Source organism: Pelodiscus sinensis, chromosome 11, assembly GCF_052426305.1.
Source record: "Pelodiscus sinensis isolate ZL-2025 chromosome 11, ASM5242630v1, whole genome shotgun sequence".
Classification (NCBI taxonomy): domain Eukaryota; kingdom Metazoa; phylum Chordata; order Testudines; family Trionychidae; genus Pelodiscus; species Pelodiscus sinensis.
Window position 1 is genome coordinate 44,871,399 of NC_143062.1, and position 24,176 is coordinate 44,895,574.

General features: G+C 43.1%; 1 protein-coding gene across 2 annotated transcripts in view; it reads left to right on the plus strand.

The window, feature by feature from the left end:
* The window catches only part of SUCLG2 (succinate-CoA ligase GDP-forming subunit beta), a 239,542-nt gene that overhangs the window by 118,611 nt on the left and 96,755 nt on the right, over positions 1 to 24,176 (plus strand). For both annotated transcript variants that reach the window (XM_075938556.2, XM_025183076.3), the window contains exons 5-7: positions 18,482 to 18,634; positions 19,608 to 19,697; positions 23,355 to 23,451. In XM_075938556.2, coding sequence (XP_075794671.1) covers positions 18,482 to 18,634; positions 19,608 to 19,697; positions 23,355 to 23,451 — 340 coding nt within the window. The remainder of the gene's footprint in view (positions 1 to 18,481; positions 18,635 to 19,607; positions 19,698 to 23,354; positions 23,452 to 24,176) is intronic.

A 24,176-nucleotide genomic window follows, 5' to 3' on the forward strand; every position in this document is an offset into this window, starting at 1 on the left:
AACATGACAGATGTCCCAATTAATGTTCTTCCTTTTAAATGTTTGTTCACCACTAAATATTCCGAACTTGGCCAGGACATACACTCTGTTTTGCTGTGTATGATGAAGTGAATGCCCAACACATTCTAACTTGGTCTCTGTAGCAGCAATATGCCTTTGGTAGGTGACTTCAAAAAGGAGAAATATTACATTCTCTTATTTTGGGTAATTGCTTTTTCTGGGGTGCCAAAAGTACCTTCTTGTGGGGGTGGCTATGCCTTTAATTATTGACCTGCATAAGAAAAACATAGGTGGCCCTTCAGGTTGGGCTGTCTTAGACCTTCCATCTTCAGTTAAACCCCGTAAAGAAATTAAATCTAATAAGTAAGGCTGTTACAGAAAAAAATTCTGATTTTCTTCTCTAGCTTTGTTTTGTCAAGAGGACATAAAATGAAGAGCGAGGCATAGAATGAAGAGCTGTGCTGTCTATTTGATGCCAGGGGACAATGTGTTATGCTGACTTTTGGCATGCGTTGAAGAAAAAAATAAGTAGTTGCTAATGTACTGCCAGTGCCTTGGCATTGACGGAGAAAGAGGACACATAGCTAAAGAGATGCTTTCTGTTGAGCGTTGGAGGAACATTGTGTTTTGTGTCTTTAGCAATCTCTGTTTAGGAAGAAGAAAAGCAGACTAGTATAGTTCCTGATAGAAGTTTAATTTGAAATAGTAAAAAGAAAAGAAGAAGCAGAAATTACTAGTACCTCTCAGAAACTCTGATAATAAACACAGAAGAGACATTTCACAGCTTACAGCTATTCTCAGGACACTGTGTGTTGAAAGCTCTCTTCCTCTGTAAACGCCTTAGTCTTATTCCTTTTTTTGTGTTAGCTGAATTGTTTGAAATACTGCAGCAGAGGAAAATTTGTTTCCCCCCTCCCCATCTGATTGGAAGATTGTGCTTTCATTTAAATGGTCAAATCTACAAAGGAGACTTCTAATTTTCATTGGAAGTTAATAGAAAACGAAAGGTCTGTATTTTCAGAACGGATTATTTAAATAAATGCACACTAAATGAATTTAGTAGTGAGAGTAGGACAATGCTCTTACATAGTGGATTTTCAAAAAGCTCTGTATGTAGTGTAAAGATAAAATGTATTACTTGTAGCTTCTTTTCTCCCCTCTAGCAACATATCGCTTCTGTACATATATAGCCATCAGGAGCAAAAGGATAGAGTATATCATGGAAATATAGTGATTGGATTTGGGTGAATAGTGCAAAAAGTTCCCATGAATAATTGTTTGACCTTTTAAAGAAAATTGTCATTTTGTATTTTGGTTTCCATGAACATTCATATTGGATAAATAATCATAAGGTAGTCTCATTCAACCAGGGAAGATAAAGAATACTATGTAGCTTACATAATCAATGTCACCTAAATGATGATGCTCAGATATCAAGCCATAGGGTTTTTTAAAAAGAAAAAAAATCGGCAAAGAATAAATCAGAGAAAATCAGTCTAATTACTAAGTTCAATGAAATGCTTATTACAAATTATTGTAGCTGACCAGAGAGTGTATCCATATCAGACATGAGGGTTTTTTGCCTTTCTCTGTAGCATAGGGCATGAGTGACTTGTGGGGTGAAACTAGTAGAAATAGTGGATTCTATGTAAAACCTGGTCTTTAAATCATGATTTGAGAATTTCAATTATTCAGCCAGAGGTTAGAGGTTAGTAGGTGGTGAGATTTTTTTAGCCTGCAGTGTGTAGGAGATCAGACTCCAATGATGATCATAGTCCCTTCTGCCCTTAAAGTCTCTATTACAAGGAAGAATATCAGGTGCTCAGATGCTACAATTAGGGATGCTAAAATGTGTGCTATTGATTAACCGTGAAACCACTGAAATTTTCAGTGGAACGTCAGCCAGCTCCGTGGGAGCCAGTGTGTGCTGGGAGCTGGCTTTTAAGGAAGCTCCTCATGCGTACTGGCTCCTGCCTCTCACCCCGCACCTGGGAAATTGGCTGCTGCCTCGTGACGCTGCCTCTGATACAGAAGCAGCAACGTGGGGCATCAGGAGGCTCCCCAGGAGCCAGTGCATGTGGGGAGCTGGTTTTTAAGACAGCTCTACACCTATACTGGCTCCCGCTTGGCCTTCTCCCCGCTTTCCCTGTGCTATTGCCTCTGATACCCAAGAGCTGCGTGTAGTTGTGTAGCAGTTTGGGTAACTGATAAGCTTATGCTTACTGGTTACCCATTTACACAGCTACTCTCTTACATCCCGAACTACAATGATTAGTACAGAATAGGTATATACAATAGAATGGGTATGTTTTTGCTGTCCAGCAAGGATATTTAGAAACATTACAATACACATAAAAGAATTTTAATGCGGTTCTGTGATTTTTTTTTTTCTTCTTCAGTATCCATATGCATTTTGCTGTGTGTGCTGGATTGTGCTTGAGTAGTAAAGGACTGATAGCCTGTTTCATGTTTCCCGTAGTAGGACGTCATCTCCAGCCTGATTCTGGCCTGCATATTTATACCTGCCTCTGGAAATTTCCACTACGTGCATCTGACGAAGTGGGTCTTTGCCCACGAAAGCTTATGCTCCAACACTTCAGTTAGTCTATAAGGTGCCACAGGACTCCTCGCCGCTTTTGAGTAAATTAAGTAGCACTTTAGGAAATTTTAAAAAGCAATCATGTAGCACTTTAAAGACTAACAAGATAGTTTATTAGGTGATGAGCAGACCCACTTCTTCGTGGTGATCTGAAGAAGTGGGTCTGCCCCACAAAAGTTCCAATAAACTATCTTGTTAGTCTTTAAAGTGCTACATGACTGCTTTTTTTGCTTTTCCAAGATCAAACTAATACGGCTACCTCTCAGTTACTTTAGGAAATTGAATAATCATACTACTTTCAGATTGGTATTTTATCATTCTTTTACAGATGAAGAGATACATAGATTAAATTACTTCTCCACAATCACATGAATTGGTTCTAGGTAGGGATGTAAACGGTTAACCGGTTACCCAATAAGCATCACTCTTACTGCTCCCAGTTTCCCGTCCTATACAAGGCTTCCAACATCCCCTTGCATCTGGACAATGAGTGTAATTTCTGTCAGCAGCAGATGTTAATGATGAAAGACATGAACAGGTGTTGCTTTCTAGGAGGTAGCATTATCATTTTTAAGATCATTTTTCAGGATAAATTATAAAGATCAACAGTGTTCTACAATTAGAATAGTAATAGACAAGAAAATGAAACTAGTTATCAAAAATTGAGTTCTCAAATGTAGAACTGTGTGTTTCTGTTCACATGCCTACAGAAGTATTTAAAATGTTGCTGTACTTCTTAAAATTGATATTTCTTAAATAAACAGACTCCTGTAGAACTTGGCAGCTATTTTGTGAGTTTACATACAATTCTCTTATGGCACCCTGGAATTTGGAGAATCTGGTTATCTGAGCAGGCAGTCTTCTGCTTATCATGACAACTTAAAGAACCTGATATCTGTGCCCTTTCTCCAAACAATAAGAAAATTAACATTTCTAATATAAGGTTCAGCATCAAAAAGCCATTTTAGAATTCCATGTGCAATTAACATTTCACTTATAGGCAGATCTTGGGAAGGCTAAATGTTAAAGTGAGAAAATATGAAGTTAGCAACGTGGCTTTAAAATAACAACTTCCCAAGGATATTTTTTATAAACTGCCATGGAAAATAGAACAATGAATCTTCACACCTTTCCTAATAAGCAAAGAACCACCAAATAAGTAAAACGCAAAATTCTGTGGTCCCTGATATACCAGCCTAGAATGAAAAAGTCAGTCAATGGCTTACGTCATGTGAACATCAGGTAGAAGCCCAAGTTGAATTACATGGTGAAGGATTGGCATGTCCTGTCCAAATTCCATGTCTCTTGCCCAGCCTCACTTAGGCTAGGTCTGCACTAGGGGATAAGTTCGAATTAAGATGCACAACTCCAGCTAAGTTAATGGCGTAGCTTGTGTTGAAGAATCTTAAATCCTTTGCTTTCCCTTATTCCTCATAGGAGCAGGACTGCTAGCATCGATGGGAGTGCTTTCTTGGTTCAAATGAGTGGGTCTTCATTAGACCCACTCATTTGAACCCCCCAAAGATCAACTGCGGCAGCTTTGGTCTTCTCTGTAGTGTTGACATGGCCTTAGATGGCATTGCAGATTGCAAACTGCTACCCCTTTCTCACTGGAGATGCCTGGGAAATGTTACACAATTGGAGTCTAAATGTAGCAATGAACTCTACTGGGAAGGCCAAGTCATTTACTTCTAAGCAGATAGACTCTGATGATGATGATTTCCTTAGAGAAGAGCAAAAGAGGGACTGGCCACTGGAAATAGTACCCCCCTAGTGATGTGTCAGAGCTCCCTGTGATGCGGCTGGTCAGTGCATAATTACAGTCTTCCAAGTCATAAATGGCACCAGATGAAGAGCCTGATTTATCAGTGATTTTGCCGGGGACCTTCCTAATAAGTGCAGATATTCAATGTTAGGCATCTCGTAATGTAAGGATGGCCAATTAGCCCTGAGTCCTGTCTTCCAACAGTGGCCAGTGCCTGGTGTCCCAGAAGGAATTAACAGAACAGGGAATCATCAAATGACTCTCCCCTGTTGCTCATTCCCAGCTTCTGGCAGACATAAACTAGGGACACAATCCCTGCCCATCTTGGCTAATAGCCATTGCTGGACCAATCCTCCGTCAACTTCTTGTTGTTTTTTAAACTTGTTATGACTGTGTAGAGTGTGAAGAAATATTTGCTTTTATTTCTTTTAAACCTAATGCCTATTAATTTAATTTGGAGACCCCTAGTTCTTGTGAAGTGAAAAGGAGTAAATAACACTTCCTTATTTACTTCCTCCATTATCTCGATCTTCCTCCTCCTCCTTTCTTTCATTACCTTGCTCCTTCTGTTTTTTTGTCAAAGGTGGCAGGAAGGCCTAACAGGATGATTCTCGACTACCCATTGGCATATGCCCCTCATTAATAACAAATGTGCAGCCTCTGACACTGCAGACTTGTGTTTGCATTCTTTTACAAGGCATAATGTAACCAGTGCTTATTTCTTACCAAGATGGGACTTTTAAAGATAAGGTACCTTATACACTGCGTCTCTTTGCTTCTCACCTTTGTCAACTTGCAAGAAACTGCTAGGCATTCTACACTGAACTGTGGAGGGAAAAGGAATTTTTACCTGAAAAAAAAAAAAAAGTGTAACATGGATGCCTGTCAGTTACCATCTTGAACTATGTAGGTTTCTTCCTTAAATGCTCTCTCGTGTTGATTCTAGTCTAGGTTTGTGCACGATCACATGCACAGTTGTTGGAGATTTTTGCCTTGGCAGTATCTGTGGGGTCACCTGTGGAGTGCCACGCTCATGCATTGGTATAGGTACCACTGGCCCTGCACACTCTCAGTTCATTCTTACCATCCGTGGCAGTTGTTGAGAGCACCTCTTTCCCTTGCCTTGGGAGTGGTTAGCTGGTTCTCCTTGGCTACGTCTAGACTGGTGTGATTTTCCGCAAATGTTTTTAACGGAAAAGTTTTTCCGTTAAAAGCATTTGCGGAAAACAGCATCTAGATAGGCACAGACGCTTTTCCGCAAAAGCACTTTTGCGGAAAAGCGTCTATGCCAATCTATACGCGGTTTTGCGCAAGAAAGCCCCGATAGCCATTTTCGCCATGGGGCTTTTTTGCACAAAACAATACCGCGTTGTCTACACTGGCCTCGTTTGCGCAAAAGCATTTGTGTAAGAGGGTTTTTGCCCGAACGGGAGCAGCACAGTATTTCTGCAAGAACACTGACAATCTTACATGAGATCATCAGTGTTCTTGCGGAAATTCAAGCGGCCAGAGTAGACAGCTGGCAAGTTTTTCTGCAAAAGCAGTTGCTTTTGTGGAAAAACTTGCCAGTCTAGACACAGCCCTTTTGTTTGTGTGTTAGTGCTTTATAAATAGTTTTTGACAGTAGTGAGCTAGTAAAGTAGTTAAATAATATAGTTAGTAATTCAGGGTCTTGGCAGGAATGTGCCACCCAGGCAAGGCATGCACCTGTCTTAAGCCCTGCACTGACGGTAACAGGTCTGTGCTGGTTTGTGACCCCCGAAGTACTTGGGGAAATTACCTGTACAAGAAAAGTGTTATATCTGTAAGAACTTTCATCCCAGAACACAGAACCAGGGCAACATACATTTAAAGGCCCTCCTCGTGGAGGCTACTGTGCTGGGCCTTGGAGCCTTCCAGTCAGGACTCAACTCCCAGTATTTCAACCGAAGCACACCCCGGCACTGTGTTGTACCAGGCACTGCTCCCCTTCACTGGTGCCAAGAAGAAATCTAAGAAGCATAGAATCATAAAATCATAGAATACTAGGACTGGAAGGGACCTCGAGAGGTCGAGTCCAGTCCCCTGCCCTCATGGCAGGACCCAGTACTGTCTAGACCAGTGGTCACCAACCAGTCGATCGGGATCTACTTGTGGATCTTGGAACCTCTGACGGGTGATCCTGACTGGTTTGTCCAAGAGGCCATTATCAAGTTCAGGCACTTCAGCTGCCCATCCCCCCACTGCTGCACATCTTCTGCCCTTTGCCTTGGAGTTGTCCCCTTAGGAGCCTCCTGCTTGTTGTGCAGGGCAGGGGAGGGAGAGGAAGGGCGCTGATGTCAAAGTGCAACCTCTCTGACCCTGTATCCTATCTCCACAGAGCAGAGAGGGGTCACAACAGGATTTGGGATGGGGGGGTTTGCTGCCTGCTTGTGGGAGCGGTGCAGGGCCAGGACAGGGGTGAACCTGCCTTAGCCTCACTGCACCACCACTCAGGAGCCACCTGAGGAAAGCAGTGTCCAGCTGGAGCCTACACCCCGAAACCCTACCCCCGTCACCCGTCATACATCCCCTACTGCACCTCTAGCCCCGAGCACCCCTGCACCCAGAGCCTGCACCTAGAGCCCCCTCCATACCCCAACTGCCTGCAGCTCAGAGCTCCTCTCTCACTCCAAATCCCTTAATCCAAGGCCGGAGCCTGCACCCCACCCCTCTGCCCCAGCCTGATGAAAGGGAGGGAGAGAGGATGGAGTGAGTAGGGCGGGGGTCTCAGAGAAGGGGCACAAAGGAGGCAGAGCAAGGGATTTGGGTTTCAGGTAGATCTTGGATTGCACTTAAATTCAAAAAGTGATCACAAGCATAAAAAGGTTAGAGACCCCTGGTCTAGACCATCCCTGATAGACATTTATCTAACCTGCTCTTAAATATCTCCAGACATGGGGATTCCACAACCACCCTAGGTAATTTATTCCAGTGTTTAACCACCCTGATAGTTAGGAACCTTTTCCTAATGTCCAACCTAAACCTCCTTTGCTGCAGTTTAAGCCCATTGCTTCTTGTTCTATCCTCAGAGGCCAGGAAGAACAATTTTTCTCCCTCCTCCTTGTGACAACCTTTTAGATACCTGAAAACTGCTATCATGTCCCCTCTCAATCTTCTCTTTTCCAAATTTGCATGACCATCAGCATGCAAGAAAGACCGAGAGACATGGGGTAAAAGATGCTGTTCGTGTTACCTACCAGCCCTGTGCTCTTGGGGAGCCAGGGAGTGACACTCATGGAAACCATCCCCCTCCCCCTTCCCCAGGCCTCTGCTAGAATCAAAGACAAAGCAATGAAAAGTCCAGGGGAAGACACACCTAAACTGCTTCAGACAAGGGTGATAGAATTAAGGAAACACCCCAGCCTCATCTGCATGGAAGATAGCACAGAGAGACTTCTCCACTAGCATACAGAATGGAGACCAGCTCTTCCAAAGCAGGAACCGCACTGAACTATGGGATACCGAAAGCAGAGATGCACTGCCTGATGGGAAATCTCTGCTCCAGATGCTAGTGAACCCAAGCTTGCTCACACCCAAATTAGTCATCATCAGACCAGTTCTAGTAACGATCCTATTGACATCCAAAATACTGAAACTGCCTATTTGCTTTGTGAGCTCATTCAAGGAACATCACCCATAACCAGGGGTGATCAGTCTCTATTGTCTCGCCTCTGTATACCCATAAACAAATCCAGTGTTCTCTTTGAAATATTGTCCTATCCCCATAAAAACTCCTACCCTTACCCAAGAAAAATGTTCTGATACCTGGATTTAAACTGCATCAGTTCCATTGAGACTTCTTTATCTTCTGTCTGATCCTGCTGGGGGCTCCGCTCTGCTTGTCTCCTGCCCTCTGGAACCCCGGCTACCATCACCATCTGGGAACGCCGATCAGTGCAAGCTCCACGGAGTGGTGAGGTCTCATGTGCTCACTCGCTCTCGCTCTCCCTTCCCCCTGCCCTTCCCCTCTCCAGCATAGCCTCCTGACTCTGCCCTATATAAACTGTTATATGGTTAGCTAGCACTAACATTTGTAATCAGTTTCAATTTAGATTTAATATTGTAACGGTTTATGTGTGTTTGGTTTCCTATCACTACCCAGAAATAAATAACTTTCATTGTTAAGCTGGTTGCTTCTCTCTCTTTCTTTCTGTTTCTTTCACTCTTCCTCAAGGGGTGTTGTTTTGGCTTCCCCATTCGCTCTGCAACAACGCTTCTTGTACCCAAGCTAAAGATCCCTGTAGTGCCCAAAATCCAGTGGGGTTTGCTCATTGTGTGGTTTACTCGTGAATGATTGTGGTGTGAAAGTGGGGATAGGGAGGTGCTGAACCTGGGGGCTTATGAGGATGGCAGCTTAAAGTGCTGTTTAATCCAGCCCACTGAGTCCAAAGGCACATGAGGGTGCAGTGTGGCATTGCTGTTAAGCCAGCCTGCTGAGTCAAGGGACATATGAGGGGTCAGCTTGTGAGTGCTGATTACCCAGTCCCCTCAGACATGCTCTGTTAGTGGGTGTGAGTGTCTGTGTGTGTTGCTAAGGTGGGAAGAACCCCATCCTGAGGAACCTAGTTCCTGCAGGAGAGCTCCAGTGGGAATGGGGATTGGCAGCAGGGAGAATTCAACTCCATATGAGAGCACAAGTAAGCACAAGCAGCACACTGACAGAATTGTTAACCTTCTCCCCAGTCCCATAAGAGTAACCCTAGTAAATGAGCATACCCCAGAGTATTGGGCAAATCTGGTAACGTGGGCTGCCTGACAACCCTGGAACCACCCACGGGGCCTCTTCGCTCACCAAGGCATCCGCCACAGACTTCAGAGAGCAGTAGAGGTCTCAGGCTGTTGGAAGAGCTGCTGACTTTCCAGACCCGCAAGGTGCTCAGAGAGCAAAGGACAGTTGGATGATGCAGTTGGCATCACACAGTTCCCTATGAGGGCAAGCCAGCTCAGTATCCTGTGAGAGGATGAGCAAAGGCTGCAGGACTCTGTCACTGGGCCCTGGATCTCCATGTCAGTCAGGTTGCTGGTTTGCTGCTTCAGATCCCCAGCACTATGCTCTCGGTTTGTGCCCTCTCAACGAGATTCTCCAAGAGAGATGCTGGTCATCCTCCCTCCAGCTGTCTCCATGATGTGGAACCTTGATGCCTAGACTGTGGAAATATTCTCCAGTGTGGTACCAGCCCCCTGCTCCTGGCACTGATCTGCTTATTCAAGGCACTGTTCACTCATGGTGATGGTTAGCTGCCAGGCTCAGGTGTCAACAGCCCCAACATGGTCACTGGAGGGGGATTCCTCTGGCATGGAAAGGGAGTTCAGCCAATCGATGAAGCAGCATTGGCATGACTGGGCACCTGAGGCTGCATCACCTCTATGATGCCAGCCTTGCAGCAAGGCCAATGAACAGTGCAATACCCCTATTGGAGTGACTGGGGTATACCATTTATGCTGATACCTCCTTTGCACCAGTCGTCTGTAGTCACTTCAGAAAAGCATTAGCACTGGTAGCATTGGGATTTGTCTGAGAAATGCAGTTGGACACCAGAATGGAGGAGTGAGTACCCACTCCAAAACCTTCTTCCCCCAGGGGGCAGGTAGCCCTGGGCCATGCCCTGGTGATCCAGTCATCCTCAGCCTCTCCTGTTGAGAGACTCTCTCACACTAGTCCACCAGACAAATTTAAAGAACCGTGCTCTATAGGGTGGCCAGAAACTTAGGCCTAGAGCTGGAGGAGATGGTGGAGCAATCTGACACCATGTTTAATGTACTAACTGCATGAACTCCCTGAACTGGTTGTGTTTCTGGTGCACAGTGGGGTCCTAAAGCTTGCCAGAGTCCTCTGGCAAGCCTTATCCTCCATCCTGCCCACTCTTCTCCCAGGGTCGTTGGTCATTTATGCAGCCAGTGAGAGAGACAGATGGGGCAATGCAGTTCTACTCCCAGAAATGAGGCCAAGAAGCTGGACCTTTTTGGAAAAAGAATTATTCCACAACTTCCATTGCCCACCCTTCCATCCCTCTGTCGGAGTTGCTGGCAAGAAGGAACTGGGCAGGTGTAGAGCCGTCAGTGCCTAATGTAAAAAAGCACGAGTGCAATCCTCAAGCGGGTGCTACCTAAAAATATCGCTACAGCAAAAATCTCAGACAGTTGTGCACTTGGGCACGCACACACCCAGATTGGGAAGATTCTGAGCAACACATCTCAAAGAACAACAGTTAACGTTTTTTAATTGTTGAAGTTGTGAAGGTTAATATTTGTAAATTAAGGGTTTTGGTTATTTTGATTTAAAGAATCCGTGTTACTTGTATAGTGTTTTCACCACCATTGACTTACCTCATTTAAACTATGGCTGGCAGCCAAAGGGAGTTGGGCACTGAACTCTGATTTGGCTGGGCTGCTAACTCTCTGAGTGCCCTTTGAAAATCCCACCCTTATCTCTTAAATATACCATTAGCGTTTCTTCCTTTTGTGCTATGGGAACTTTGTCTGAAGAACACAGATGAGACAGAGTAGGATTGTGGTGCCAAAATTTCAGGTGCCTTTTTATTTGTGGTTTTGCTTGACCTATGATTAGAGCAACTGACTCAACCATTTCAGATACAATGGTGCAGGTAAAAATTCTAACTACAACAAACAAGCTCATTTTCCATATCCCTGCTTGTTACATTAACTGTAGTCACAGGCAGGTGATCTCTCTTAGAATACTGGCTTTTTGTTTGCTTTTAGAGCAGCCTTGAATAGACCTTTAGAAATAAAATAATTTTCTGTATTATTTATTATGGGCTTACTTTAACTCTAGTTTTCTTTAGTCTGCTTTTTTGAATACTTGCTTGTTTGAACTATTACTTTTGCTCTAGATGTTCACTGAAGTCAGCAAGGGAGAGGGAAAAGGAAACAATATTATTCTAAGCGTCAACATTTCTTCCCAATCAAAGGTCCATAAACAAACAGCATTTTCCCTTTCTTCTGCCCAGTTGATAGAAAGGAACTTTATTTAATTTTTTGTTTCTTATTTTTCCCTATTCCGTTAAGAAGTCCAGACTGACATAAGGTAAGTGCATTCTTCATCATATACTCATTTAGTAGAATATTAAATACATTTGTAAACGTTTCTCATTTATAATCATGGTGTTGTACCTCAGTGTCTTTGTACCTCGGTACCTTCGGTGGTCTGAACTGTCAGTGTCAGCGTCGTCTGGTCAGGTCGTCCTGGCGCGCTCCTGACAGGACCTCTACTCCATCGGTGGTGATAAACTTTCAGCTGCATGCGTAACAATCGGTACTCCCTTTATCTAGAGTGTTAGACCCCATGCACTTGGGTCAACACAAGAGATCTCTGAGAGGCCCCGGAAATGACAGATGCAGGCACTAGTTTGAAATCAGTGGAGCAAGTTTATTGTCACATGTGAAGCTCTACCAGTTGGTAACAGAGATCAGTACAATGTTACACCACTGGGCACTATGGCCTGCGTTGACAAGGTACCAACACCGGACAGGCCAATTGCCATATATCAGATATTAACAGCAGTTAGTCAAAGTTAAGCTACTGTGCATTCTGTAAGTGTAAGCAATGACATCTGCCGTTCAGGCCCCAGTGCCCCCCCCCCCCCCCCCCCCCCGGCCAGGTTGGCCGGAGAGCACCCTTTGGGTGTCCTTTTATAGACAGGTACAAACAACTTACGTCACTTCTTTACATACCAGGTTGCCACCCTCTGTTGCCTAGATACCACCCCTCACCTTACGGAAGGGGGGCTTGCTTACTATCCTTCATGCTGTCAATCTCGACCCAGTCCTGAACCTAGGTCGGTATGTGCATTAGTTTTTAGGGAGTCTTTGTTCCAGGACATTCCTTAAGATGTTCCGTTACTCCCTTTTGGCTTACATTCTGTTCTCGGTGCCTCCCTGTGTCCTAACTTACACAATCATAGTTATCAGTAAGGCCTCTTTCTTGGCTCCTGTGTTACTGAACCAAAGTCTTGCTCACTAGATTGCAGGCCTGTTGCTGTTTTCATGTTACAGGCCTCTATTTAAGCCTGCTGACTCCATGTTACTGACTCTCAACTTACTACACGTGGAACCTTGAAATTCCAGGAAGCATTATTCAATAGAATACAACCTACAGTTAGACCCCCGTGGTGTATGTGAGTCTTCTATTCAAATCAGATGTGAGCTGTTGATTTAATTTCCACACAGTTACACCAGCAGTAAATCTGGCCCTGTGTTTCATTCATTAAATAATGGCTACTTCGTGAATAATGGAATACACAAACCCTTAATCTGATTGATTGTTCAAAGCCCATTAATTTATATGCAGCCTAGTTCAGTTGGACTTTTCCATCTGATATTTTTTTCTTAGCCTAAGTGACCTGGTTTGCTGGTCTCTCTAGTTTCTATTGAAAGGGTCTCCGTCTGAGGCCTGGTCTTCAATGGGAGGTTAGGTCAAACTTATCTGCATTAGGTTGAATTTCTAAGCAATGAATCCATATAAACAAGCCTGTTCCATCAACTTTAAGGGCCATTGAAGTCTATTTCAGAACTCCAGCTTTTCATGAGGAGTAACGCTAAATTCGACCTTTTATGGTCAACTTAACAGTTGTGCAGAGGCAGCACTCTGAAAATCAAAATTCTTGGCCTCCGGGAGGTGTCCCACAGTGCCCTGCGGTGACCACTTTGGCCAGGATTTCCAATTCTACTGCTCTCAAAGTGCACAGGAAAAACCCCAGGGAAATTTGAATTTCATTTTCTGTGTGGCCATCTTTGTAAGCAGACTTCAGAGCAATCAGCACTCCTGGGCAGAACATCTGACCAGGAGTTCCCTGGGTCACAGATGAGCACTAGCATGGAGCATGCAGGAGATCCTGGACCTCGTTGCTTTGTGGGGAGAGGAATCTGTTCTCGCAGAACGACGAACCAGCAAAAGGAACACAGATATTTATGCCGAGATCACAAAGGGCGTGAAGGAGAAAGGATATGCCAGGGACGCCCAGCAATGCCACCTGAAAATAACGGAGCTGAGGCAGTCATGGCAGAAGACAAAGGAGGCAAACAGATGATCCAGAACATTGCCACAAACATGCCACTTCTCCGAGCAGCTTCATGTGATCTGAAGGGGAGACCTGAGCAGTTTCCTAGCCAGTCCATGGATTCTTCCCATGACATTCCTCTGACAGCAGCCTGGAGGACAGCGTGGTGAAGAGAGGAGGAGAGTGGTCAGCAAACGAGCAGGGCAACAGCCAGCCAGAACCTTTCCATAGCTTTGAAGACAATCCCCTCCTCTTAGGATGTCTCACTGCTGGGCAGTTATCCCAGGGGGGCATTTCTGGTGAGTTCACGTTTTTTATTATGCTACAAGAGGCTTAAGGCAGTTGGGTGTGATGTATGGCAGCCACTCTGCCTACACAGCGGGGGATCCCTGAAATACATGTCTGCAGATGGGTCGGGCGGGCGGGGGGGGGGCGGTTCTCCCTGCACATCTCCATATAGCTCTCGGAACTCTTTCATTCTTCTCACAAGGTTTCTGGGGAGGCTGCCTTCTCCCATCCTCCATGGTTGGCCACCTTCCCATGCCAAGCCAGCAGTGAGTGGCCTGGTGTCATTGCGGCATAAAGTCCAGGGTTCTGGCCTCAGTCAGCATCTGCTCCCTATCGCTCTGTGAGATTCGGAGAAGACTGATATCATGCCTGTCCTCCTGGATGAAGCAGGGGAAACTATCAACTGATGCTCTGCAGTAAACTTCCGTTTTCTCATTGGAGCCCTGTCACCATGCCCCTCTCCACCCACCCACCCATTCCTGCAGGAAAGGAAAGTTGCACTCTCCATGTGAGCTGCTACTCTTCAGACATGCCCTTTCCCTTACCCCTCTCCTGCTCGTATGCTCCTGTGGGAAGGGAAGGTTGCACTCACCTGGCCAGAAGGGGGCGCCGAACATATGGGTGTGCCATAAGTCCAGGCTCTTCCCTGCCCTGTCCATCTGCCCCACTGTATCCTGCCTCCCCTTCATTCTTCCCTCCTCCCCGTAGACTGGAGCCCTGGCCTCTCCCTTACCATGCCTGCCACCAAACCGAGTCCAGCTGTTCCCCTAAGAACTCTGCGGCGTACCTGCTTCATAGTGATCGCTTAAAAGCATAACTGTGGTCTTGGACACATGCTCAACAGTGTAAAGAAGGTTCTTCACATTTTGTTGCAGCAGGAACAGCAGTGAGCATGTTCTGGTTGGCACGGATCCACGGGTGAAAATAGACTAGGGAGGATGCATTCAATCATGCATATCAATCAATTGTATCTTTAGTGCTTGTGTTGGGGGGGGGGGGGAGTTTACAGGCAAGCACACTGAATGCAAGGGCATCTTGTTAAGAGCAACATGTATGACTCTCAAATCTGGCCATTCATAAAACTCTCTTTCAAAGCTTCTCTCATTGCAGTATCCCTTGCTGTGCTGGCCTTATTGTCCTGGTATCTAGCAGCTCAGAATTATTGGCTAGGCTCTGTGTGTCAACCTCTCTCCCCTCACTGTACCATATACCTTTCCCCCTTACTCTCACAAATATTTACAGCTCACACAGCAGGCTACCACTACAGTGGGAATGCTGCTTTCTCTGAGGTGTAACTTAGTCAGTAGACTGCGGAACCTTCCCTTTTAACAACCAAAAGCACATTTTTTCACCATTCTGCACGTGCTTAGCCTGTAGCCGAACTACTTACTGCTGTCCAGGTTGCCTGTGTACCGCATCATGAGCCACTGGAGCAAGGGGTAGGCTGGGTCTTCAAGGGTCACTATTGACATTTCAACGCCTCTGATGTTAATTTTCTGGTCTGGGAGAAAACTTCCAGCTTGCTTCTTTCTGAAGAGGCAGGAGTTCCTAAAGATAAAAGACGTGCACCTTTCCCGCTCATCCCATGCTGATGTTGGTGAAACAGCCCTTGCTATCTTTCAGTGCTTATAGCACCATTGAGAAGTATCCCCTGCGGTTTATGGACTCTTTTGGTAAGGTGGTGCCAGTATAGGGATGTGTGTTCCGACTGTCGCCCCACCACAGTTAGGAAAGCCCATATCAGCGAAGCCCTCCACTATGTCCTGCATGTTTCCCAGAGTGGTATTCTCCATAGCAGAAGGGTATTGATTGCCTTGGGTACCTGAATCAGCTTTTCCCACTCCAAACTGATTCCCAACTGAGTGACAGCTGTCTGGCCTTGCAAGCTTCCACAGGGCAAGTACCACTCGCTTCTCCACTGTCTATGTGGGTCTCATTCTGGTGTTCCTGCACTTCAGGGCAGGGGAAAGCAATTTGCAAAATTCCATGGAAGTGGCCTTTTGAAATTTTTGCGTCTGCTGCTGATCGTTCCATTGTTGTACCAGTCTGTGCTTGTCTGACGGCACCCTGAACTGATGTTCCACTGTGTCCAGAGAATTGAATGCTGTCAGAATTTACAATTCGTTCAACTTACGTGTTTTGCAAAAGAGTATGTGCATGGCCTCCTGAGATTCTTCCTTGCTCCAGCAGACCCTTGATATGCTGTGGATATACTCCAACATAAAGCTCACCATGATTAATATGATTGCGATAATGCTTTGATGCTCAATGGGATCCCTGACACGTTTCATGCTTATGCTGCTATGGCATCTGCATGGAGAACCAGAGAAGAAAAGGGCGTGAAAAGACTGTTTGCTGTTGCTTTCAAGAAGGGGGGAGAAAACAAATGCATTATGGGACACTGATGACATGTACCCAGAACCAGCTGCTGCACAGTTTTGATCCCAGCGTTCACTGGGAGCATAACCCACAATGCAAAGGGACACAGGAACTGTGGGATAACTACCCACAGTGCATCACTCAAAGTCGACAGGAGCTACCATATTAGGGATGTGCTACTTTGAACTCCGTTGAATTCTCGTGTACAGTGGGAATATGCACCTTTGACTTAACAAAATGCTGAAAATCTACCTTAATAAATTTGACCTTATCACTCCATGTAGACAAGGACTTAGGGTCATCATCGCAAACCTGATGTGGCTCATTGCCTCTCAGTAGAGAGACCGGAGACTGATTGGAACTGGAGAGTGAATCATTCTGTTCCCAGGGATGCTTCCTAGATATCACAGCTGAGGTAGGGAAGCATACAATTGCTACTACCTTTGCTGTGCTTGATCTGCTTTTATAGAGGGAGCTCCATTCCTGGGCTTGTCAGTCTGGCACCAATCGTGATAACTAACTGCACCTAATAATACTAATAGATTGAAGTTATTTCAAATGAATATTTAAAGTAATTTGCCCAAATGAGTTATTTTGATGAGTAACTTGGCAAGTGTAAAAGTGTGCTTAGTTTCTTAAATGGCTGACAAGAAGTTCATCCATGACAACTTCCTTTTGATTCTCATTTTCTTACATCGGTCATAGATATGATGGCCAACAATCCAAAAGTGAACATAGTTATTATTGTGCGGTAATAAAACAGGCGTGTCTCACCATGTCGGATACTTATTTCGTTTCATCAGGACAATGGTTACCACACAGATGTAAGGGAAAGTCCGTTCTTCCTTGGAAGCTAAATTATAGAGCAGATATAGGCACGAATGAATATGTCTAAACTACATCCCTCTGTCAAAAGAGGGATGTAAATTAAGTAAATCAAATCACAAATGAAGCGGGATTTAAATATCCCGTGCTTCATTTGCATAATGGCGTCCAAGTGCTTTTTCGAAAAAGAATTTTTCGAAAGTGAAAGCTCCGTCTAGACGCAGTTCTTTCAGGGAAAAAAAACCCTTTTTCGAAACATCTCTCACAAAAAATGAGTACGGGATCTTTCGCAAAAGGGTTTCTTTTCAAAAAAACAGCATCTAGACGGAGCTTTCACTTTTGAAAAACTCTTTTTCGAAAAAGCACTCGGATGCTATTGTGCAAATGAAGTGCAGGATATTTAAATTTCGATTTTCCTAATTTACATCCCTCTTTCGACAGAGAGTTGTGGTTTAGACATACCCAATGTGTCCCCTCATTTTGTGCTAGTAGAGGGGAGTAAAAGTTAAGTGGATCTGTAGTGAGGGGTGTAAAAGAGGAAGAGTTGCAGCTCCACGATGTGGAGGAATACTTAGCAATTTTGCTCCTTATGTTTTTGGGAGCCTTTATAGTAGGAGAGAGTTTTAAAGCAGTAGTTCTACATGCCATTACCTCTTTGGGACACAGTAGATTCCTAGCTGGAAACCTGTGCTGAAGTTAATGCCGTAACAAACAACCTTAACTCCTCCTTTTGGACTTTCTATCGTCTTTGGAGAAGTCGACTGGGCCATCAATGGCAGACTCTTTGCTTAGGAAGCAGTACTTCCATTGAGCAGAATAGAGCAGCTAAGGCTTGCTCTGCCCTCAGAAATGTAGGAGGTTGGTTTCTCATTTCTCTCTGGTAGAGATGTAGCCGTGTTAGTCTGGGGTAGCTGAAGCAAAATGCAGGACAATGTAGCACTTTAAAGACTAACAAGATGGTTTATTAGATGATGAGCTTTCGTGGGCCAGACCCATCATCTAATAAACCATCTTGTTAGTCTTTAAAGTGCTACATTGCCCTGCATTTTGCTTCATTTCTCTCTGGATACCTAAGCTCCACAGGGCTAGCAATCTATAGGCACTTACTATCCTCTGCTTAAGTGCTAGAATCCCACATGTTTATGAAAGAATCGAAGAGGAATGCGGAGATTCTCCTCAGACATAACTAGCATTTGCTATCGTCTGCTTTCAGGTTTTTATTTAGATAATTGGGTCCCTACTTTACAATTATTGTTAAATATTCTAATGTAAATGACTGGCATAGAAATGTGTGATATAGGAATTGAGAGATTCAAGAAGAAAAAAGGCTAATGGAATATCTGGTGCTTGTAACATAAAACTGTAGTTGCTTTAAGACTGTTGAAATATGAGCCACTAAATTCTCTGCTAACCGTGCACAATGGTGTAAAATTTTATCTGTTTCTTCTAATTCGTAATTGCTCTTTGGATTTTATGACATTTAGTACTCCCAGATACAGCAACAAATTAAAAAAACATTCTGGTTAAATCTCACCAACCAAGACATACCAGTTCAAAAGATTGTTTTTCCCCTATTTTAATTTTTAGGTGATGGTTGCAGAAGCATTAAATATATCGAGGGAAACTTACTTTGCAATTTTGATGGACAGAGCTTGTAATGGACCTGTGATGGTTGGCAGCCCCCAGGGGGGAGTTGACATAGAAGAAGTGGCAGCTACAAGCCCGGAACTTATTTTTAAGGTATGAAAATAACATTTCAGACTCAAATTGTAACCAAATTCCCAAATGAAAAAATCTTTTCTTTGCCAAAAAAAAAAAAAAAAAAAAAAGTTAAAATAATTAAATAAATATATCATGTAACCCCTGCACATGGTCCTGGGAAATGATTAGGGTTCAACATCTTGTTGCATTATCCATAAGCCTCTTTTCCTAATTCATGCAAAGTGTTAGTGATGTAATTACTCTAAATTTCACGTATTAAACTTTATCTATATATGAAGCATATTCCTAAATGTTTCTTAATCTTTCCTATTTCATCTTAACAATATCATGATTGCCAATTTTAAAAAAAAACTCAACATTTTATTTCAAAGGTGGACTTTATCCTTACTTCCTCCACTTAGTAGAGGTTTAACTCTGACACCTCAGATCCCGCTGTGTAGTAACTATTGGCATGTATTGACTTCTGAGTGATGAGTAATGCATTTAAGTATTTATAATATTTCCGTGGCTTGATAATGAGTAGATAAGCTATTCATTTGAGCAAATAATTGATACAGACACATATAATTATGTGGGGGAAGCAAAAATATTTAATGCACATTTTGAAATTATATAAACGTAGTAATATTACTGGGCAATAATACCACTGTCTTGGAGACTCTCCAGAAGATGTCATAAAAATTAACAGCCTAAATATTCATCAACGCCATCTGTACAGTAATTAAAACTGAAAACTGGTGTCAGATTGTCTTGTCAGCATGCCACCCTGAAGAATTATATAGTTTTTTTGGAAGGACTGTTTTATAGATGGTGTGATAATTATAACATACCCTATAGGCAGCTGCTATAGCCTCAATCTCAGAGAATTTTGGCAAACTGCCATACTTTAATTACTAATTTGCAAATATATACTAAGCATTTTTCTTTTGAAGTTATAACTCTCCACTCAGATTGAATATCTTAATTCTCTTTATGTACATTATTGTAACAGGAGGAAATAGATATTTTTGAAGGTGTCAAGGACAACCAAGCATTGCAGATGGCAGAAAATTTAGGATTCAAAGGACCTTTGCAACAGCAGGTAACTTGACAGGAAAGGGCTGAATTGTCTTCAGACAAAGAGGGTGGAGATGCCAGTTCTGCTAAGTGATAAAATTCCCCCTGAATGGTTCGGAGAAGTCTTATGTCTTTTACTGTCATGCCTAAAACTTTGTATCTTAATAAACTGAGATGTATTAATTGAGCACAACAGGTATTGCCTCTCTAGATGCAGGTTTGTGAGCTAACAGAAAATGTATTGGTCCCTGAAATTAAAATAGATTTAGTCCTTTGATCCTGTGAGTTCCATTGATTTCAGTGGGTGTAATGGATCTGACCACATGGCTCCTTTTACTGGCAACAACAAATGGTTTTTTTGTACAGCTGTAGAACATTTTACTTTTTACAATTCAGAGACACAATCAAACAAAGGCTGCCAGTTTGCTGAAAGAGTAGAATTTTCAATGCATCAGTGCTTATCTCTGTTCCGTGGAAGGAATTCTACATAGTACATAATATCACAAGGTACGGTGCTGGTGTGAAGCACTTTGTAAAATGGAAACAGCTTACTTGGGTTAATGTTAATAGGTGAAAAAGGCAGCTATATTAAACTCTTTCTTCATACTTTCCCCCAGAATATCAGCATTTTCTGTAGAATCTTTGTGTTTTCAATACACCTCTAATTATTTTCCATTCTAAATGTGCAATTAACAAATGCATAAGCATTAGGCTGATTGCTACATATTTGAAGATTTAGCAGTCTTTTCAGTGAGAATCAATGATTATATCAAACCTTTCCACCCTTCTGGCACTTAATTATTGCCAGCAATACAGGGACTGTTAAACTGAACTATTGTATATGTTTCTTTACTTGTGCCATAACCTTTTTAATGGGATTTACTGAAGTATGGAAATGAAGAGGTCAGTAAATAAAACAGTCCATCTAAACAGCAACTATTTCTTAGGTGTAGGATACCTCTCCAGGTGCAAATACACCTCTGAAAGAACCCCTGCCACCAGCCTTAGAGGCTAGGGCTAAAACTGACTCAGACTTGTGCTGTGGGGCTAAGAATAGCAGTGGAGATGGCTTGGGTTTGGGTTGTAGCCGGTGAGGGTGGTCTCTGAGGCCAGCCTCCTGCCCAACCCTGAACGTGTACCCCTCAAGTTCACAGCCCACAGCCTGAGCCTGGTGAGACCAAGTCAGATGGCCCAGGCTGGCTGCACGTGTTTATCTGCTGGGTGGAAATATCTTTAGGGTCTCAGCACATAACTTGCAGCTTATGGGATGGGGAACTATGGAGGCTTTAAGCCCCTGTGTACCCTCCTGCTTCTGAGCTGCTCTATAACTTACAGCTGCTTTATGGGCTACAGGGCTGCCCGGACTCTCCTTTGTGTCACAGGTAGTACCCTCATCCGCAGGATGCTCTGCCTGCCCTGACATGCCTCCTGTACCACAGCTTGCGGGAAATCGCCATCGATAGGGCAGTTGTCTACACTCTGTATCTGTGCTGGGGACTCCTGCCCTGATGGAGCTTGTAGAGCCCTCTTCTACCACTTCTGCCTTTTTTCTTTGGCATACAGGGCTCAGAGTGGGCATGAGAATGTCATCCCCGTTTTACAGGCCTGCTTACTGGTATCTGAAAACAAAAGCATGGCTAAATTCTGATGCAGGGATGACTTTCTAGCAGCTACTGCTACACGAGCGCCTGTTTTAATTGATTTTAATAATATATTAGCTTGCTTGCAAGTTGTATTTTTTTTATTTATATTGGATTTAGTGCACTGCTATGAATGTCACAGTTACAGAGGCACAATGCCTTGGGAAAGTCACCCATTGAACTGAGAGCAGGGTTTGGCCCATTCGTTGTACTCCTGAAGAAAGAGCAAATATATGTGCATACAGAGCACGCTCAATTAGAGCTTGGCAAATGTCTCAGAATGGAATTTGCATTGGCTGTGTTCATGAACCTTTTGAATTCATTTTCTGCAGATTTTCTTCCGAGCAAGTTTATTGGCAGGAATGTTTTTAAAAACGGAATTTTATGCACATATTTTTGAGAAGCGAATGTTTAATTCAGAGATGAGTATTCACACCAGAAATCTGATTCTAATAATTATGTCATCATCCAGTTAGGAAACAGATCACATAGTATATTTTTATGTGTCCAATTAAAATTGAGACAAATAGTAGCTCCAATATTAAATATTAGTAACAAAATGCTTGGGTACAGCCCACAGGACAAGAATTTCTTTTAGAGATTATTTGGCAAATAATTAATAACAAATATGTGTAGAAACCTGGAAGATGGTACTGGTACAACATAGATGTAAAACCTCAACAATTCCTCAATGTTATACTCCTGTAGTATTTTCAGATAACTGTTCAACGGTAGAAGTGGTGTGGGTTTTTATAGGGATAGAAGCAATGTAAAAGCAAATGTGGCTATTAATTTGGTTCCCTTCCATAGTTTCCCTAAGATCCCAAATGTTCTGGTCTTGAAGTTGTGGTTAACTGAATAAAAGCTTTAGAATATGTGGTTTGAGGCTTTTTGCTACTTGCAATTAATAGAGTTGCTATATGCAAATTAATTACAGGTGGGAAGGTTAGTTTACCTGAGATGTCACATTCCCAATGCTTGAAATTTAGCTGACCTGTTAAGAGAGGAACAGCAGAGGAAAATAGTGGTTGGGGACTGTTGAGCTTCTGACTGGACATGGCTGATTGGAGGGAACGCTGTTAGACTTAATATTATGTCACAATTACCTTGACTTTCCCACAAAGCCACAAAGAGATGGAGGGGCAAAAAACAGCAATGGAGCAGGAAAGAGTGATACAGTTTGAACCTCTTTAGCCCAGTGCCTTTGGGACCAGACTGGTGCCAAACCAGAGAATTTGCCAAACCACAGGTGGTCAATACTGTCTAGCAACATTACCAACACTTCCACTGCTTACTGGGCTCTTAAAAGACATTGAAGGGTAAATTAGAGCTAAATAACAGCACAGAACACTGAGAGCCAGGATTGGTGGCTGTAAACAAACTTTATGGGACTGCAGGAAACTTGGCCACACCCATGATAAATGGATAGCCAGCTAACTAAAATCATGCCAGACTACTGATGCTGCTAGACCAGAGAGTACTGGACTAAAAAGAGTCAACCTGTATTTAAATAAACAAACCCAATCTTTCAGATGTTGTTTCTACAGGGAAAAGTTGCATGTTGATGTTGGAGGGAGATTTATATTTTTTGTAAACAGACTCAGCAATTAATCTGCACTCATGAAATCCACATTGCTTCTCAGTTTCTGAATTTAGACTCACATCATTAACATGATTGCTAAACTTGTATATCATACTGGATAAAGCATATTCATTATGGACTCTCAGAAACTTCTCTGAATCTGCTTAAATTAAGATTGCTTATATTAATGATGCTGTTCATTGTACTGAAAATCTCCAGATTCTATAATATGAAGATAGCATTTACCAAATATTTATCAGAACTTTGTAAGCTTTATTCTTAATATGTTTGACTAGCTAACACTATTTGAAGTAAGTACTACAGTTATTGTGTGATTGACAACTATAGTAATCTTCTACCGGACTTCAGATAATATATAATTTGAGACACTAAAAGTAGGTATAAAGTTTACTGTTGCCTTTTTGAGCATGCTACTTACAAATCACTTGATCAAATTTAGGCAGCTGATCAAATTAAGAAGCTGTATAATCTTTTCCTGAAAATTGATGCCACGCAGATTGAAGTGAATCCGTTTGGTGAAACTCCAGAAGGTCAAGGTAAGAAATGGAAGAAAACAAATAAGTATATTAGAATTCTTTATGCAAACTGTACATTAAATTGCATGGAAGGGGATACCAGCAGCTTTGCATTAATTTCATTGTATAATTTAATTTATGCAATATACATAAGTGTTCCTGTGATAGATTTTAACATGTGAATGAATACCATACCACTTAAATACTGAAAATATTAGCATCTACATATGGCTTTGTGACAAAAACATCCTCTTTGGACTTCTTACACTAAGGCTGTGTCCAGACTCCATGCCTCCGTCGACGGAGGCATGTAGATTAGCCAGCTCGGAAGAGGGAAATGAAGCCGCGATTAAAATAATCGCGGCTTCATTTAAATTTAAATGGCTGCCCCGATCTGCCGATCAGCTGTTTGTCGGCAGATCGGGAGAGTCTGGACGCGATGCCCCGACAAAGAAGCCTTTCTTCATCGACACAGGTAAACCTGGTTTCACGAGGCTTACCTGTGTCGATGAAGAAAGGCTTCTTTGTCGGGGCATCGCGTCCAGACTCTCCCGATCTGCCGACAAACAGCTGATCGGCAGATCGGGGCAGCTATTTAAATTTAAATGAAGCCGCGATTATTTTAATCGCGGCTTCATTTCCCTCTTCCGAGCTGGCTAATCTACATGCCTCCGTCGACGGAGGCATGGAGTCTGGACACAGCCTAAGGCTGCATCTAGACTGGCATGATTTTGCAGAAAAGTTTT